General features: G+C 44.5%; 1 protein-coding gene across 7 annotated transcripts; it reads right to left on the bottom strand.

The window, feature by feature from the left end:
• Nucleotides 1–898: 898 nt before the first annotated feature.
• On the bottom strand, nt 899–19,137 carry VPS52 (VPS52 subunit of GARP complex). Of its 7 annotated transcripts, XM_064597462.1 has the most exons (21): nt 19,067–19,137; nt 18,785–18,922; nt 17,847–17,931; nt 17,645–17,697; nt 17,387–17,462; nt 17,129–17,196; nt 16,650–16,825; nt 16,099–16,249; nt 15,703–15,803; nt 15,458–15,590; nt 15,257–15,314; nt 14,772–14,905; nt 14,147–14,302; nt 13,571–13,689; nt 13,041–13,164; nt 12,670–12,765; nt 12,460–12,567; nt 12,171–12,236; nt 2,090–2,201; nt 1,766–1,884; nt 899–1,314 (listed from the first exon to the last, which is right to left on the bottom strand). In XM_064597462.1, exons 2-21 carry the CDS (start codon nt 18,872–18,874, stop codon nt 1,084–1,086), a joined length of 2,256 nt encoding a protein of 751 aa, XP_064453532.1. In that variant the 5' UTR covers nt 18,875–18,922; nt 19,067–19,137; the 3' UTR covers nt 899–1,083. The 7 variants fall into 7 exon arrangements, with proteins under 7 accessions (XP_064453532.1, XP_045722638.1, XP_064453531.1 ...); XM_045866682.3 differs by having other exon boundaries at nt 899–1,564; nt 18,785–19,135; XM_064597461.1 differs by having other exon boundaries at nt 18,785–19,110.
• Nucleotides 19,138–19,168: the final 31 nt, after the last annotated feature.

Below are 19,168 nucleotides of genomic sequence, written 5' to 3' on the forward strand. Positions count from 1 at the left end.
TGCCAGCCAGGGCCGTTCCAACTCCGCCTCCCGACGCGTCCACCTCCTTCTCACCGCCCTCCCGCGGGGCGGACCCGGACCCAGCGCTTGGCAAACTCGGGGCGCCTTTGAAGACCCTTCCCCTCCCTGCCTCGGCGGCTGAGCCCGCATCCAGAGGGCCTAAGCGGGGGGCAGAATTCATTTTCCTTCCGTAACTCGTTGGGACCTGGGAAGGAATGCTCAGGCCATAGGGGAGAAGGAAACATCCCCAAATTATCATTTTCTCCGGACTGCGTGCGCCTTTCCCCTAAAGACTTAAAGGCGCCTCCGTGTCTCTCCGGTCTAGAGTCTGAGTTCAAATGAGGTGTATAGGTGCAGCAGGAAGGCTCCAAGTCAAAACACAGAAATGGGTGAAATAGGCATTCTGGAAACCTGTCCTACCGCTGCCCCTGTCCTACCCCTGCAAGGGCTGTGCCAGCCACAACCAGAGGAGCTAAGAGCTGATGTTGTAGGAGAGAAGACAGTCCCAGGGTCAGCTCAGTGGGGAGGGATGCAAGGAAAGCCCGTGTTGGAGAACCAAGGTAGCCTGTGGGACAGTGCCTGAGGCTGCACAGCCATGTTCCCAGCCCTTGAGGCATTTGCCATTTTATTTTTTGAGGCATTTGCCATTTTAACCAGAGGCCACCTTCCTCCATCAAGTTGGTTACTTATGAACTAGTCGCCTCCGTGAAACCAATGCAGCCATTTCTTTGGCCTGAAGCAGCTAGAGGTTAAAGGTTACTATCTGTACCCCTTCTTTTTGGACACCCACCAGAAGGGAGGTAAGCCCAGGAGGTAGCCACAGCCAAAAGGTGACCCTGGAGCAGAAATGGGGGCCACCTGAAAGTCCCGGGAGGAAGGAGATGGGAAAAGAGTGTTATGTCATATTAAATATTTATTGTTTTCTGCAGACTGGGCTTGGAGTAACTCTCAAGCCAGGAGGGGACTGGTTAGTGTTCAAGTTTCTGAGATCTTAGGTCAAAAAGCTACAGAAAAGAAATCACTGAGTGAAGGAAAAAAAATGACTTGCCTTGCCACCAATTCCACGAGTTGAGGCTTTGCGCCTCAGGACATGATGACAAGAGTTGAGTAAACCAGATATTGAGACAGTGAAGGTTTTACTGGGGGAAGAGAACTTGGGTGAGGGGTGGTGAAATTGGGAAAATGATAAAGGCTGTTTTGGAAGCCCAGGAGGAAGTGGTCCCAGGTTTCAGTACACCTGAAAACAAGGGGATCCAGCTTATCCTGATGAGGCAGGGTCCGGAGAATGAAGGCAGGGTGAGGCATGTCAAGGACCTGGGAGGCAAGTGGAAAACCGGTAAGGAAACCCCAGGTGAAGAGTCTGGGATGGGGTGCAGAAGTCCATAGAGAAGGCTGGTGGATCCCAGGGTCCAGCACATCAGAAGTTAGGCTTGTGTTTCTTGAGCTCCACCATTAGGTGATGAATGTTGATGAGCTCAGCCCGGGCAGGGAGAGCTCGGAGCTGGGGCTGAGAGAGCACCCGGTGGAAGCGATGATAGAGCTGGATCAGCTGGGTCAAAGCTCCCTGGTCAGAGAAAGTCAGGGAAGGATCAGGCTGTGGGGTGGTGGTGCTAAAGATGATGTTAGCAATCAGGCTAGGGCTCATCCAGAACTTTGGGCATGCTGGATATTGAAGATCAAGGGTCACCTGGACGATGCTGAGCCCAGGGAAAACCACTAGTGATGGGAGTTGGGAGGGGAGTGAGGCCCGGGAGCTACAAGTCACCTGGATGATACTGGTTCCATTTCTGAAGTTGGTGAAACTCCGCATCACATCCTGACTCAGAGACTCCACTGATGATTTCCAGGAACTACCAAAGCCACGGATCAGCTGAGTAACCCGGGCTGATGGCAGGAGGAAGGAGGGAGGGTGTCAGAGGAGGACTTGGCTAGGTGATCTTTGACCCCTAAATCCTCCACAAGGCACAGCCCTCCTCAGCATCCAACCCCATTTTTCTGCTCTACCCCTCCCCGTGGAATCTGCATCCTCTCATTTTTCTTTTCCACTCCCCTTACCACTGACCCCACCACTACCACACCATCTTCATACCTTCTTCCCCTCGAAGTCGCTCAGCCTGTCCACGCTCAATCAAAGCCTCAGCTTCCTTCACAAATGCCACCAGACCCCCAAAAGGGGGAGACAATAACTCTTCAATGAATTCCTGTAGAAATAAACACACACACATACACAGAGTCAAGTGTCCTGGTGTCAACAGATTTCCCCACTTCCGGCATCATGACAGACCAGGTCCTCAGAATACTCCCAGAGCAAATTATATACTTGAAGACACCACTGGTCTCACAAGAGGTGGGGGAAATCTCCAAGGAGTCTCCCCTCTTCAAAAACAAAAACCAAAAAACTAAACTTGAGCTGGAAGCAGAGTAACGAGAAATTGGGATCAGGGCCGGAACCAGAGGGGTGGGCAGCTGGGAGAGGCAGGGCTGCCAGAAGGCAAATGGCCATGGCAACTCTGCTCTCTAGAAACCGAGCCTGATGCCAGATACAAGTGGAGACGCGGAGCCTAGGTCTCTCGCGAGAGCCTCAAAGGGGTACTGATGTAGATGGAGGTGGACTGCATCTTTCAGCCACTGCAAAAGCAGAGGCAAATCCTCTTGACAGATAAATATTCTCAACCCCATTTTAGGCCCATATGACTCCCCCTGACTAAGATCGAGCAATGACCTCAAAGATCGTCAGACACATAAGAAAGGAAACTACTATGAGAGGCAGGAGACAATAAGCAATGGACTCAGACCTCCAAAGACTGCCAACATCAGAACTGTCAGATATATAGTGGTTGTGCATTCTGTACGAAACGTTCAAAGAATTAAAAATATAGACACAAAGATGACGACTCAAGATTAGGAATGGACAGACTTGAAACAAAATGAAATTTTTAAGAAATGACTTAAAATTTTTAAATGTTTTTAACTTTAAAAAGTCAACAGGTTAAACAGCAGATTAGAAATACCCAAAGAATGGTAACACCTAATTGAAATTTATAATTGAAGAAATAACTTAGAATGAAGCACAGAGAGATAAGGAGATGGAAAATTTTTAGACACTGAGAGGTACAGAAATCTAATTCATGGATGTAGGCAGTGAGCACCGATGGCTACTGACAGAAAAGGAACCAAAAAGACATTATGTGTCCTGATGGAAGTACACACTACTAGCTCTCAATTATCCTGGAAAAAAAAAAAAAAAAACCAACTGCAATCTGATCAAACCTTTTCATCTACCTACACACTTATGGGGAAAAGAAACAGTTTAGCCACACCATGGAATGTGATCCGCAAAATCCAGACTGTATGTTATTCTACATGACAAATGACTCAGTGACTGTTTCTTCCACAGAAAGAATACTGAGGAGGGGAGCAAAGATGGAAGGGCACTCTATAGATTATAAAGAGACATATGTATGGACCATACATGGGTGCTGATTTGAACCATAAAAACCATTTATGAGAGGGGTGCCTGGGTGGCTCAGTTGGTTAGGCGACTGCTTTCGCCTCAGGTCATGATCCTGGGGTCCTGGGATCGAGCCCCACGTCCGGCTCCCTGCTCAGCGGAGAGCCTGCTTCTCCCTCTCCCTCTGCCTGCCACTCTGCCTACTTGTGCTCTCTGTCAAATAAATAAAATTTATTTTTAAAAAAAATTTAAAATTAAAAAAAAATTTTAAAAAAATTTATGAGATAACTGGAAAAATCTGAATACTAGCTCTTTTAAGTGAGATCATTTTTTTAAAGTGTAATATGTTGTGGTTTTTAAAACACATCCTGATACAGGTGAAGTGATGATGTATAAGATTTAATTCCAATTAACTGGGGGTGGGGCGCCTAGGTGGCTCAGTTGGTTGGGTGTCTGCCTTTGGCTCAGGTCTTGATCCTGGGGTCCTGGGATCGAGGCCCACGTCGGACTCCCTGCTCAGCAGGGAGCCTGCTTCTCCCTCTCCCTCTGCCCCTCCCCTTGCTTGTGCTCTTTTTCTCTCTGTCAAATGAATAAGTAAAATCTTTAAAAAAAATAACTGGGGGGCAGGCACGGAAGGATAAGCAATGAGTGCTGATAGAGATGAAATAAAACTACCCACGAGTAGTTACTGACTGAAGAGGATCTGTGATGGTACCTGGGGGTGCCACCCCTGGGGGATGGCACCTGGGGGGTCCACTATGCCATTCTCTATATTAGCATGTGCATTCAAAATTTCCCACAACAGGGGCGCCTGGGTGGCTCAGTTGTTAAGCCTCTGCCTTTGGCTCAGGTCATGATCCCAGGGTCCTAGGATCAAGCCCTGCACTGAGCTCCCTGCTCGGCAGGAAGCCTGCTTCTCCCTCTCCCACTCCCCCTGCTTGTGTTCCCTCTCTCACTGTGTCTCTCTCTGTCAAATAAATAAATAAAATCTTTAAAAAAAAATAAAAATTTTCCCACAATAAAAAGTTAAAATTGGGGTGCCTGGCTGAGTCGGTAGAGCATGTGACCCTTGATCTTGGGGTTGTGAGTTCAAGCCCCACATTGGGCTCAGTGGGTTAGGTGTCCAGCTCTTGATTTCGGCTCAGGTCACCATCTCAGGGTCATGGGATAGAGCCCTGTGTGGGGCTCAGGGTGGAGCCTGCTTGGGATTTTCTCTCCCTCTGCTCCGCCCCCACCCCCCACTTTCTCTTTCTCTCTAAAAATTAAAAAAAAAAAAAAAAAAGTTTTCCACTCTTCCCACAAACCATCCATTTACATCCACTGAAGGACATCAGGTAATTAATATGAGACTGGGGAGACATTCCCAAGAATGGATCTTTCTATAATTGAGGGATCTTCATTTGTAATATCACTTTGAACAGAGATTAAATAACCAAATTCAACCTATTCCAGTTGCCCAAATGCAATAACCCACTCTTAACAATGTAACAGTGGGGGGCACAGGGAGTGTACTGCAAAGGGAAGTTCAGCTAAGAGCAATGAACTGTCCTGTCTACCACAGTAGCCATGACTCACATGTAGCTATCAATCACCTGGAGGCCCAGGTCGGACTCCCTGCTCAGCAGGGAGCCTGCTTCTCCCTCTCCCTCTGCCCCTCCCCTTGCTTGTGCTCTCTTTTTCTCTCTGTCAAATGAATAAGTAAAATCTTTAAAAAAAATAACTGGGGGGCAGGCACGGAAGGATAAGCAATGAGTGCTGATAGAGATGAAATAAAAAGGTTACAACCTTCGGTTGTAACTGAAATATGCCGTAAGCATAAAATATAAGCATAAAATATATAAGATCCATTCTTGGGAATGTCTCCCCAGTCTCATATTATATGCTTCTAAGACTTCATATGGGAAAAAATTTAAATAATTACCAACTTCTTATTGGTTATATGTTGAAGTAATGATATTTTGAATACACAGCTTAAACAAAATACAGTAAGTTCATTCCATCTATTTCTTTTTACTGTTTGAAAGGTAGCTACTAGAAAATTTGAAATTACAAGTGGTTCCTATTTGTAGCACATATTGTATTTCTATTGGACAGCAGTGGTCTAGACTTGGAAGCTTTCTTTATGCTATCAACTAAAAGAGAATGTTTTGGGAAAAAAAATTAAAAAAGAATATTCTGATAGCTGAGAGCTGACCAGAGGGAAACAGTGCACTGGGCTTTGGCCAGCAATCTTTCCCACACACAGTATCAAGAAGCAGCCCAGCAAAAAGGACTGAGAGCACTGATGGCAGGTGGCTCTCTGGCCAATCTCACAGCACCTCAGCTGCTCTCAGCAGAGCCCTCTGGTTTAAGGGAATTGCAGTTCTGAAGGCAGAGCTGACATTTCCTCTGGTCACCTAACTGCAGGCGAGGACAAGTTTTCTTTCTGGTCTTCTTACATGTTTATTTTACTAAGAGAGAAGAATGGGAAAGTTTAACCTAAAACTAACCCAACCCCAGAAAGAAAGAAGAAAGAATGGAGAAAAAACAACATTGAAAAGATACGGCTGTGAGGGGCACCTGGGTGGCTCAGTAGGTTAAGCGTCTGCCTTCGGCTCAGGTCATGATCTCAGGGTCCTGGGATCGAGCCCTGCTCGGCGGGGAGTCCGCTTCTCCCTCTCCCTCTGCCCCTCTCCCTGCTTGTGTTCTCTTGCTCTATCTCTCAAATTAATAAATAAAACCTTAGAAAAAAAATAAGGCTGTCAATTTTCCCAAATTAATGAAAAAGATAAATTCAAAGACCCAGGAAACACAAGATACCAAACAAGATAAATAAAGAGAAATCCACATCTAAATATACTGTGGTAAAACTTCATTATACCAAAGAAAAGAGGATCTTTTAAGAGCAGTCAGAAGGAACAGACTGCCGTTTCTAAATGTTGAGAGAAAGTAATTTAGAATGTGACAGTAAGCCAGCAAAACTATCTTTTTCTAACAAAGATAAAATAAAGGCATTTATATAAAAACAAAAATGAAGTTTACTACCAACAAACTTTCACCGAAATATTTCTGTAAGATTACTTCAGGAAGAAGAAAAATGACCCCAAAAAGATCATTTGAATTTTAAAAAGGAACAGTGAACTGGGAAACATGCATGGAAATCCAGATAAAAGTTGTCACTATAAAATGGCAACAATTAAAAGTAGAACAGAGGGGCATCCGGGTGGCTCAGTTGGTTAAGTGTCTGCCTTCGGCTCAGGTCATGATCCCAGGTTCCTGGGTTCAAGCCCTGTGTAGGGCTCCCTGCTCAGAGGGGAGTCTGCTTCTCCTGTTCCCTATACCCTCCGCTCCCCAGTCCCACTGGTGCTTCCTCTGTTTTTCAAATAAATAAATAAAATCTTAAAAAAAAAAGTAGAACAGAAATAAAATACTGGTCACTAATAGCATGGAAGGCAGAAGAGGGAGGAATGACTGGAGCATTAAAGTATTTTCAATGTTTTAAAGTCTACATGTTTGGGAGAGCAGTTAAATATTAAGTTTAAATGTCAAGCTAAATATGCAAAGAAGTATTTAAAGGACAAATGCTAAAAGAATGGAATATGAAATCCAAACAGTCAGAAAAAAACACAGTGTGGAGTCTGTTTGAGATTCTCTCTCCTCCCTCTGCCCATCCTGCTTGTGCGTTCTCATGCTCTCTCTCAAATTAAATAAATAAATCTTAAAAAAAAAAAAGAAAACTAAAAATGGTAGAAAAAAGTCCAAATGTAACATTAATCATCATAAAAATAAACAGATTAAATCACAAGTTAAAAGGCAGATAACCCAATTTTTTAAAAGTTCCAGCTATATGCAATTTATAAAAGACTTAAAATGTAAAAACATAAAAAGGCTGAAAGTAGAAGAATGGAGATAAGTTAACAGGCAAATATTAATCAAACTAAAGCCAACAGAGCTATGTTAGTATCAGACATAACAGGCTTTAAGACAAAATTATTAGAGCTAAAGTGGGTCATTTTATCGTGACAAATACTTCAAGTCACCAATAAGATCTAACAATTCTAACCTTTTAGGAATTTAGATAAAATAAGCTGAAACTATATAAAAGCAAAAGTTGATAAACTGCAGTGAAAAAGTGACAAATCTATAAATTTCAAACATATCTCCCAACTACTGATAAGTCAAGCCCACACAAAGTAATCAGTAAAGATGTAGATAATGTGAACAATACAATTAAAAGGCTTGGATCTCCACACTTAGCAATTAAAGAATACATGTTCTTCTCAAACACACATGGAACATTTACAAAAGCTGATCATGTAACTAGGCCACAAGTGAATCTAAACAAACTTCCAAAATCAGCACCAAAAACCACGTTCTCCATCCACAATGCAATTAAATTAGACATTAATAACAAAAAGATAAATACGAAAACTACTTCTGGAAATTTTAAACACTCCTCCAAAAAAAACCTCATGGAGCGAAGAAGAAATAAATAACTGAAATATACAAATTCTTAGAATGGAATTATTTTATTTTTATTATTATTTTAGAACTGAATTATTTTTAAAATGCTACATATTCAAACCTGCAAAATTCAATAAAAGCAGTAATATGAGGGAATTCCATTGTTTTAAATCTTCAAGGATGCTTTTGCTGGCAAGTTCTACGAAACCTTTCAGGGAAGAGATCATTTTAATCTTAACTCTTTCAGAATAGAAACAAAAATGGTACACTTCCTTTCCCCCTCCTTCTACAAATCCAGTATGACTTTGGTACCAAAACCATACAAGAATACTACAAGAAAAGAAAATCAATGGCCAATATCACCTATGCACAAAGGAGCAAAAATTCTAAATGAATTACCAAATCCAGAATTGTTTAACATTCTAAAATCTACAAATGTCATAAACCATAAAATTGGTAAAGAACAAAAGCCATATAATTACCTCAACCATTGCAGAAAAAACACACATTCTTAATAAAAAATTCAATGATTTTAATAAATAATAACTCTTGGCATACTAGGAATTGAATACCAACTGTTGGTGAGGATGTGGAGAAAAAGGGACCCTCTTGCACTGTTGGTGGGAATGCAAGCTGGTGCAGCCGCTGTGGAAAATAGTATGGAGGTTCCTCAAAAAATTAAAAATAGAATCACCATATGATTCAGTAATTCTACTACTGGGTATTTACCCAAAGAAGACAAAAACACTAATTTGAAAAGACATATGCACCCCCATGTTTATTACAGCCTTATTTACCATAGCCAAGATACGGAAACAACCAAAGTATCCATCAATAGATGAACAAAGATGTGGTATGTACATACAATGGAATATTAGCCACAAAAATAAATGAAATCTTGACAGTTGCAATGACATGATGAATCTAGAAGGTATAATGCTAAGTGAAATAAGTCAGCCAGAGAAAGACAAATACCGTATGATTTCACTCATATGTAGGATCTAAGAAAGAAAACGAAGTAAAACAAGAGACACACCAAAAATCAGAATCTTAAATACAGAGAACAAACTGGCGGTTGCCAGAGTGGGCAGGTGGGGGATGGATGAAATAAATAAAGGGGATTATGAGTACACTTATCTTGAGCACTGAGAAATGTTCACATTTGTTGAATCATCATATTGTACACCTGAAACTAATATAACACTGCACATTAAATTATACTGGAATTTTAAAAAAATGAATTACTGATATGTAATGAAAAACAGTAATAATAATAACTTGGCATACTAGGGATTGAAAGGAATTTTCTTAACCTGTGAAAGGGTATCTATAAAAAGCCTATAAAACAAGACTATAAAAAATTTTCTTAACCTGAGAAAGGGTATGTATAAAACAGCAATATTACTCTTACTGGGGAAATGATGAAAGCATTCCTTTTAAAATGAGGAAAAGATAAAGGTTCTCACTATCATCACTTCTACTCAATTATTCAACTTTATGCTGGAGGTACCAGCCAGTACAGTAAGAAAAAGACATAAGAAATTAAAGACTTAAGGATTAGAAAGTTAGAACTAAAATTGTCATGTCTATATAGAAACACACACACACACACACAATCTCCAGAAATGTTATTAGAATTGTAAGTTAAAGGGTGCCTGGGTGGCTCAGTTGGTTAAGCGACTGCCTTCGGCTCAGGTCATGATCCCGGAGTCCTGGGATCGAGTCCCACATCGGGCTCCCGGCTCAGCGGGGAGCCTGCTTCTCCCTCTGACCTTATCCCCTCTCATGCTGTTTCTCTCTCTCTCTCTCAAATAAATAAATAAATAAAATCTTTAAAAAAAAAAAAAAGAATTGTAAGTTAAGGAGGTGGCTGGCTATATGGTTGATATACAAAAACCAATAGCATTTCTATTGGCAGTTCAAACAACAAGAAAATTTCTTTCTCAAATGATAATATTTAAGTATCAACAGTTTATTTAAAGGACAAATTCCAAAAGAATAGATCAGAAAGCCTGAACAATCAGAAAGAAAAAACGTGGTAATTATTCCTAGTAATTCCTAGTACTCCTAGTAATTATTCCTAAATAAATGTGGATTTATTCCTAATAGGAATAACTACAGTAACAACTCCTAGCACACTAGGGACTGAGAAGAATTTTCTTGACCAGATAAAAGGCATCAACGAAAACACTCACAGCAGCATTACTCCTAATGGGGAAATGATGAAAGCATTCCCTTTAAAGTCAGGAACGGGATAGGGGTTCTCAGTATTACCCTTCGACTCAACTGCTCAACATTGTCAAAGAGATCCTAGCCAGAACAGTAGGAGATCAAAGATGTAAGAAATTAAAGGCAAAGGATTAGAGAGGATTTATTCACCCCTAGGGGGTGAAATCTGCATATTACACCTGCCTAAGAATAACTGACAAAAGATCTGCAATGTCTTTGTGCTGAAAAAGGGGTTATCAAAAAACATTATAGAATATCTTAAAAAATGGGAAGCCCATGTTCATGGATGAGAAGTTTCAATATCACAAACTATCAATTTTTCCAAACTGATCCAAATTGATCAATGCAATTCCAATCAAAATCCTTAAAGTTTTTTCAATGTGAAAATTTACAAGCTGACAATAAAATTTATATGAAAAATCAAGAGGCCAATAATAAGAACCTCCTGAAAAAAGTAGAATTTGCATAATTACAAAGCATAATTAAAACTGCACTGCAGGTTAGACAAATTGATCAATGGAATAGAACAGAGGCAAGACATACATCTCTACAGTTTTCTACGTAATAGAGGCACACTGTAGATCAAGTGGAGAAAGAAAGGGATTTTCTATAAATGGTTCTATGCCCATTACTATCTATATATAAAATATTAAATTAGATTCCTACCTCACATCATACACAAAACCAATTCCAGGTAAATTTAGAGCTTAAACATAAAAGAGCAAAATTCTATAACATTAAGAAGAAAATGTAGTATATTTTTCTGACCTTGGGATAATACGAGATTTCTTAAATGAGACAGAAAAATCAAGAAAAGATCAGTAAAGTCAATCATATTAAAATTAAGAATTTGTCCACCATAAAACAACATAAAAAAATAAAAATAAAAAATAAATAAAGCACTGAAGGATATCTGCAACCTATCAAAAGATTGGTTTCATAAATATAAAAAAGCTCTTCTAAATCAAAAAGAAATACAAATAGCCCAATTTTAAAAAGGTCAAATGCTATGACAGATATTGTACAGGAAAAGAAAAATCTGTATGACTTTTGAACATTTGAAATGATGCTCAATCTCATTAGTTATCAGGAAAATGCATATAAAGACCCCCAACAAAATACCTACCAGAATGGTAAAGATAGTCTGATAATACCATGTGTTGGAGAAAATATTGCTCAGTGAGAATTCTTACACATTGCTGGTAAGGGAAAAACTGGTATACCACTTAGGAGAACAATCTGGCAGTGTCTCATAAAGTTGATTGCTGGCAAACCCTATAAGCAACAAGCCAATGCTGACTTCAAAGAGAAATTTTTATAAAACTTATCTCCATCTACATGCACTAAGAGACGTAATTGTTCACAAAACAATTCTCACAGTAGCAAAAAACTAGATAATCCAAATGTCCACTGGCAGAATACGTTATATTCACACAACATAAAATTTTATAAAGTGAAAAAGAATAAGCTGCAGCCATATATAATAATATGACAATGTTGGAAAAATTATGCATGAAAAAAATCCTGTGACTGCTTTTATGTCACTCAAAAATAAAACTAAATGGGGGCCCCTGGCTGGCCCAGTGGGTAGAGCCTGCAACTCTTGATCTTGGGGGTCGTGAGTTTGAGCCCAATGTTGGACATTGAGGTTACTTTAAAAAAGTAAATAAATAAATAATTTAAAAATCTTAGAAATAAATAAAACTAAGTAATCATCGTTTTGCCATACTTAAAGGCGTATTTTTAAAAGCAAGAGCATGGTACACACAATATTAGGTCGAGAGATTTAAAAGAGTGACAGGCAAGGAAATGGGTGAGGAAGAATTCATTGTTTGATGCTGGTTATCGCCAAGGTATGTGGGGTGTTCAGGGGCACGCGTATCATTAAAAAAAACACAAAAGAAAATAAAGCAGACCAATAGTTCCAATTCTGTGTACCTGAAGCCCTCTAAGTGCTACTCCCTACAGATACACACACACACACACACACTCACAGAACTGAAAATAGCACACGAGACTGTCCCTCTCTTCTTCCCCACTTCCCTACCTGTGTCCGAGCATTGAGCAGCTGCTGGAAACTCTCAACCTCCTTGCTGTCATCTGCAGCCCGCTCCTAAGGGAAGACAAAGGGAAATCTCAAGTGTGGGGAGAAGCAGCCCTTCACTTCAGGATATCCTCTTCCTTCCACATTTACTGTACTTGGCCAGGCAATGGGCCAGACACCAAGAATAATACATGAACAAGACCAACATCATCCCTGTCCTCCCGGAGCTCACAGAGCAGTAGGGGCAGCCAGACTCTCTGGGAAGGGAGGAAGGGAGACATGGTGTCTGTACCATCAGCACACCCAGCATCATGTCATAGTTGTTGATCAGGAACACAAGCTGCTCCTTCCTTGAGGAGAACTCGGCTGCCACTCGGAGGACAAAATTCTCTACTTCCACCTGGAAAAGCCAGAAGGAAGAGATCACACAAGGAGGCCCTCGTCACACTCCAGGCCACTGCCGCAGCCTAGCCGCCGGGAAGTCTCTCCTGCCCACCCTCACCTGTAGCTGTCCCAGCAGCTGCATTGTCCGTTCGTTGGGAATTGTCTGATTGATGCTGACAAGAGCAGACGAGAACTCTGCATATCGGCGTGTGATCTGGGGCAGAGAAAGTGGGAAGAAAATCACACCGGCCCCCTCGCCCAACCAACACAACCTCCCAAGTCCCTAGGAGCCAGCCAATCAACCTCTGTGACTCCCACCCCCAATCCCTCTACCCAACGGGGCCCGAGTCACCCTGCCCCTAGACTGCCCCCCACACACAGTGTGCCCAGTATCCAGCCAGGCCCACAACACAACTGGGAACCTGGCCCACAGTGAAGCTAAGAGCCCTGCCTTTCAGGAACCCCTCTGTTACCCTTGCCCTCTCTCACATAGTGGGGCCGAGTATCCAGCCCCCCAAGGCGCTGAGGGTCAGTGCTTCGGACACTCTGGACATTCATCTCCAGGATCAGCTCAAATCGTGGCCACAGCAAGGCAAGCACCTGCTCCCAGTACCTGCAGGCTTAATCAGAATCACAGATCAGCTGGCAAGAAATGGGGGGGGTATCATGATAAGCACTGGGTGACACATGGAATTGCTGAATCACTGTATCATACACCTGATCATACACCAAATACAGAAGAACACTGTATGTTAACTAACTGGAATTAAAATGAAAACTTAAAAGGCCAAAAAGAAATGTGGGGGGGCGGTGGTCGGGTTTCTGTAGGGGAACCCAATTAACAGCTGAGGGCTGGGGGAGGCAGGACTGGTATGAAAGATGAGTCAGAAAGCAGTACTGTCCCCAGGCAGATGAACAGGAGTAAAAGTCAGGGTGTCAGGTCAGTAGCAGCCCAAGGGTCAGGGCAGGGTCATGTAAGACCAAGGGTTCAAGGGCATCAAGGACCAGAGCTCAGTGACCTGTCCAGGGCAGGAACATCCCTCTTCGCTGCAATGTTGCGGAACCGGAGGACGATGTGGATACAGAGAAAAACAGCAATGGCATCGTAGCAGTCCGTGAGATAAGACTCCAGGTGTTTCTATGATTCAGGGACAGAGTATTGGAAAAGGATGTTTGTTACTCTGTCCCCACTGGCTATGGACAAATGCACGTGTTCCTCTGGGGATGCAGCACTGGGAGGGAAGGGAGTGAGTTCTCGGGAAATGCCCCCTCCTTCCCTGTCCACTGGCCACTCAGGTGGTCCTGCTGCCTTGCCCATCAGGATCTATGCTCACAAGCCCATCATAGTAGAAGTCAAGGCTGAGCACCATTTCGGGGGCCCTTAGTTTTCAGATGCTACTGCCTGGGTGTGGGTCAATAGTAGGGGTAGCCTCAGGGACCCCAAACTTTGAGGGTTTCATATACTCTGTACTAGGCTTAGACATTTTAGAATGAGGGGGTCCTGGTTTCGGTATCACCAGAGCTATGACCCCACCCTGGTGCTGCAGAGGACTGAGGACAAAGGGATCCAAGAGCACAGGAGCTGGGGATCTTACCAGGGTCATGCCGAGTGTGCGACCCATGACAGCATGGAAGAGGTCGTGTGCAGCCGAGCCAGACACAACGAAGAATTCACAGATGAAAAGATATTCACGGCAGGAATTGTCTAGGAGGGCGTAGTGCTGGCTTCGGAAGAGGGCCTCGAATGGATACTAGGGTGGGAGAGGTGAAAAAGAGAGACAGAAGGGATGGACCCCCAACACTGACTCCCGTAGATATCGCTGGAAAGATCAACAAGCCTGGGTAATAAGAGCTCAGGAGCCCTTCCCATCTAACCCAAGTACAGGCTGTGAAGGAGCACCCTGAATGGGTACTGAAATGGGGAGGGGGATGAGGGGCACAAGAGAAGAACCCACCCCCACCTGCTGTTACTATGCCACCCACCTCCACAACCTGCCTCATGACATTCCCCTCAGCCAGTCTCGCCCTCTATCTGTCCTGAAGTCAATGGTCTCAACCCTCTTCCCATCACAGAACACTTGGGTGACCCAAGGCGGCCACTCCCAATTCTAAGGGGATTGATACAGGGGACTGCAGGGTGGGGAGCTTTGCCTAGAGGTCTGGCCTCCCCCCACCCATGCTCGGCATCCCCTCATGACTGACTCTTGTTCCTTCTCCTACCCTCTGTTCTCCCCGCTGGGCGGTGTGGGGCACCAGGATGGGGGCCTCCAGTTCAGTGGGGGAAATGACAGAACCACGGGTCCCCAGGGTGAAGATGGTGTTCCTGCTGCGGAGGGAAGGCTTCGAGAAGAATCGTGAAGGGTCAGAGTCAGGGAAAACAATAAGATCACAACTGTAACAAACACATAGGCTCAGTACCTTCAGGAACTGCAGGCAGCCAGACACAGCCTAGATGTCCCTCCTTCCCAGTACCAGGGCCCCACCCCCCTGACACCTGGGAATGGACTTCAGAGAGCTTCTACCCTCCCTGACATCATATGCAAAACTATGTGTCAAAAAGGCATGTGACTTTTTCTGGGGAGGGGGGCCATAGCCTTTATCACATTCTCAAAGGTTTAGGCCCCAGAGAAAAAGGCAAAAAGCAGTGTCTTTGAGGCACCCTCACTGTCAAGGACTAGTAGGTGGGTTCCTCAGCTCTAGGATATCTTTCTTTGCTGTATCTTCTACACCCATTAGATCATCCTTCTCAGCAACTTCCTCGTACTAGGAAAAAAGAGAAGAGAGAACTGGTAACCATCTCTTCCCATGGTGTGATAAGAAAATTTTTTTCCACTGTCCAGTCTTGACCAGGTGTGGTCCCTCTTCCCAGACCACGTGCCTAGGAATGCCTCTCTCTTTAGCCTCACCTGCACCTTCATGAGCCGCCCCAGGTAAGAGCGATAGTAAGACAGGTAGATCTTGCTCAGTGTTTCCACATACTCATCCCTGATCTCCTTCGCTGTTGCTCGTTCATTGCCCAGCAGAAACTGATAGAAGAACCTGGGGGGTGCCGGGGACAAGTCAGTCTCCCTGCCTCCCCCAAGAAAGCAAACACTATACGGGCGGCTCGACAGCTCAGAGGCCATCCTGAGCGCTTCCTTTGGGCAGTGACCTGTACTTCAGCAGGGCCGTCTGGGGGATTTGATAGTTGGTCATTGGTTTTCTGAAGGAATAAATTTTCTGAAGAATGAACTCTCGGATCTTCGTCACCGCCTAGATGGGGGGGGGACCAAATACAGAGCATTAAGCTGCAACCTTATGACTGTTTGGGAAACAGCAGGGCAAGTGCCACATGTTAAATATAGGAGGATGGAGGGTGGAGAATACCTCTTTGGTATTTCTGAAAATTTTCAGGGGAACCCAGAGACATGACGATGAGCTCTGCCAGGTAAAGGCAGGGTGAAGTTCTTCGGGACGGGCTACAGGGTGCACTGCCAGGGAAACCCAGGTTGAAGATGTCAGGGAGGCTGGTTCTAGTAATCTCTGGGGTATCATTCCCACCCCTCACCTTGACCCGGAGCCGGTCGAGTATGCCTCTGACATCAGCGCAGGCTGCTGTCCCTCTACCTTCCTGCTCTCGGACTGCAGCTGCCTTGGCGTCCAGTTCCTGCAACTGCTCCAGGAACCTGGGCTCTGTCACTGGCGCCTCCAGAATTGCCCTAGGTAGCAGGGACGGGTGGAAGGGGTTAGGAGGGAGACCTGGACATTGCTAGACCCCAAACCCCATCCCTTACATCCAGCCTGTTGCCTCTCCCTTCTTATGCTGAATCATGTAGTCAGGATATATGTACAAAGTTTTCTGTTCCTGAAACCTCCCCTCTGTCTCATGCCCATAAGCCTTGAACACCTCCCCCCCCCCCCGCAATAAATGCCCAACCCTGGATAATTCCTAATCTTGGATGCCTAAAGCATACATCAAGGTTGAGTTGTCAACCCACCCATCAGTTTCTGGAAGGCACTTGATGACCTGAAGCCGGAAACCCATGTGGTAAGTAGGGGAGGTCACCCTAGGCCATCTACCTGCTATAGACATTGTAACTCTTCAAACTGGCAACTCACGTGATCAGAACAGAGGGCACTATCAGACCATCGACAAGTTCCCCAAGTTTTCCCCGAACTGCCTGGCGGTTTCGAAGCCTAATGTTCATGGCTCCTGACTGTTCCTGCAGTGTCCGGATCTCAGAGCTGATAGAACTGAGGTCACTCTGAAAAGCTCCCAACATCTGCTCCATGCGCTGGGGGGAGGACAGAAGATGTTGCTGGAGCGCCACAGGGTTGGCAGGGGACAAATGTGCCACCTAAGTTTATTGGCGAAGTCTTCAATATCAGTCCCTGAGGGTAGCAGGTGATGAGGTAAGAGGTGCCCCAAAGGTCACTGGCAAGTAACATTAGTATGGCACTAACAACAAAAGAGGCTGCTGAGGTCATCCTGAAAGTGAATCTAACTATCCCCACCTGAGGCTGATGACCTAAAGAATGACACCAGAGACCATGATCTGGCTCAGGGTTATTAGGGGTCACAGGTCATGGTTACTAACCTCAAGAACAGCATCACAGGCTGTGATCTGGTTGTGCAAAGATGCTATATTCTCACTCTCTTGGATATCTGACCCACAAAAAGTCAAGGGGCCTCACCATAAAGTTGGAGATTCTCAGACCTGCAGGACCACTCCAATTTTTCCCTGCGATGACAGAAACCTCAGAGAGAAGATGTCAGCCCTTACTGGGCTGCCTGCACCATGCTCCACAAAACCCCTATTTTAATAACATCACCCTTTTTCTCTACTGGAGGATACAATCCCGGATGGATTTCTGCTCAATCTGCTGTAGCTCCAGCTCAACCTGCTTTGAATAGTGACGGAGATCCACACCCTGGGAGAACGTAAACACAACAGGTTAGGAGAAAGTCGCAGTGAAGAGACACTGGGACAGGATAACAAAGGACTAGAGGATAAGACACTAGGGTAATATTATAAAAGCGAGACTGTTTCCTTTTTTTCTTCTTTGAGGGGAGGGTAAGCAGAGGGGCAGATCAGTATAGCAGAAAGCCTCACCGTTTTAAGAGCTTCCTTTACTAACTCATCCTCCAGATTTGCCTGAATGTGAACTGGAAATAGAAGTTTATCATAAGGGTCCAGCTCCACAGCGCCCTCTCCCGCAAATGAACATCTGTACACCAATCCCTGCCTTATTACTTCCAGCCCCCATGCCTCTCAAATCAGAAGCAGTCTGCATCCACCTCGTGCCATCGCTTACCATCCACTTCATCCAGGATGAATTCATCAGAGGAGATGTCCAATTCTCCAAGTTGTAATGGCTCCTGAAGACCAGGACCACTCCCCTGAAGAGGGACAAGTTAATGGGAAAGGACAAGGAAGAGAGAGGGAGAACAAATATAATGGGATAATCCACATACCTTCAGGGAGTGGGGGAAGGTGCGGACAGGCTGGGATTTTACTGGGAGCCATAGATACTGAGTTAAAAAATTCCAAGAGTTTCACACTGTACCCAATCTACTACTTGGGGCTTCTGGATAGGGAATATGACAAAGAGACTTGCAAGCCACCAAGAGAGTAGAGGTGTCCCAATGAGAAAAATCAGGGGTTGCAGAGAACAGAGCAGAACTTACAGTTGAATGTAGGATACCCAGACTCCTGCTATCCTAGGAGCTCTATCACAATCCCTGTGGAGATCACCAGCCCTTCTAGAAATGTCAGCTAACAGTGTTTACCTGCGTGCCAGGTACCATCTTTCATACATCATTCATCTAATCATAACCAACGATCTATATGGCTAAGTCTTATTATTTCTTTCACCTTATAGGTGTGGAAAGTTGACACAGAAGTCGGTCAACTTGCCCAAAGACACACAGCATGCAAGAGGCAAAGCTGGAATTAGAACCCAGGCAATCTGACTATAAGCCATGTTCTTAACTTTTACACTACACTGCTTCTCTATATTCTGCCGCAAAATCTGGAAGTTAATCGAAATTCTGCCTCTGAAACCTGACTCTCGGCCATTCTGATTCCCGCTCAGACTCAGGCCCGATCCCAAGAAGGGATATGGAAAGCCACACAGGTAGCATCACCGGTAGCAGCTGCGCCCCCACCCTTGTGCCTAAACTCAGCCCGGGCCTTTCTGACGCGAGGACCACCGGACAAGACTCCGCAAGAGAAAAAGCCCCGCATTCTCACCAGCGGGCCCTCCTCCTCCTCCATATCTGAGGCCCCGGCTCGCAACATCAGCTCTCGGGCAGCGGCCGCCATGGTCGCAGCAGCGGCCATTCCGCGCAGCCTCACTTCCGGCAGCTGTCAGTCGCTGTTGAGTCCGCCCTGCGGTGGACCAACAAATCTTAGAGGGTCTTGCAGAGCGCGAAACCGTTCCCAAGTATTTGAATTAGGTTGTTGACTCCAGCCTTCCCCTTTCAGCCTAACCACTTCACCCAGCTGCAAATGGGAACTGGGCGTCTTACGCACAATCTCACCCCGGAACCTTTGTTGCTCTCACTCTCAAGAACTTTACGATCAGTAAAGAGACCGCACCGGAAGTTGTGGCTACCAATAGAGATTCTCAGAAGT

The sequence above is a fragment of the Mirounga angustirostris genome, unplaced genomic scaffold (genome assembly GCF_029215605.1).
Source record: "Mirounga angustirostris isolate CCGP_5_RB_7025 unplaced genomic scaffold, mMirAng1.0.hap1 SCAF_8, whole genome shotgun sequence".
NCBI classification, from domain to species: Eukaryota; Metazoa; Chordata; class Mammalia; order Carnivora; family Phocidae; genus Mirounga; species Mirounga angustirostris.

What these genes read in the sequence shown, in the direction of transcription:
- VPS52 (XM_064597462.1), bottom strand. Translation starts at nt 18,874, where the DNA reads ATGGCCGCTGCTGCGACCATGGCGGCCGCTGCCCGAGAGCTGATGTTG. An exon ending in TAAAGGAAGCTCTTAAAACG is followed by an intron (nt 17,463 to 17,644) that starts GTGAGGCTTTCT and finishes ACGTTCTCCCAG; the next exon opens with GGTGTGGATCTCCGTCACTA. An exon ending in CCCAGCGGGGAGAACAGAGG is followed by an intron (nt 14,303 to 14,771) that starts GTAGGAGAAGGA and finishes CTCCCACCCTAG; the next exon opens with TATCCATTCGAGGCCCTCTT.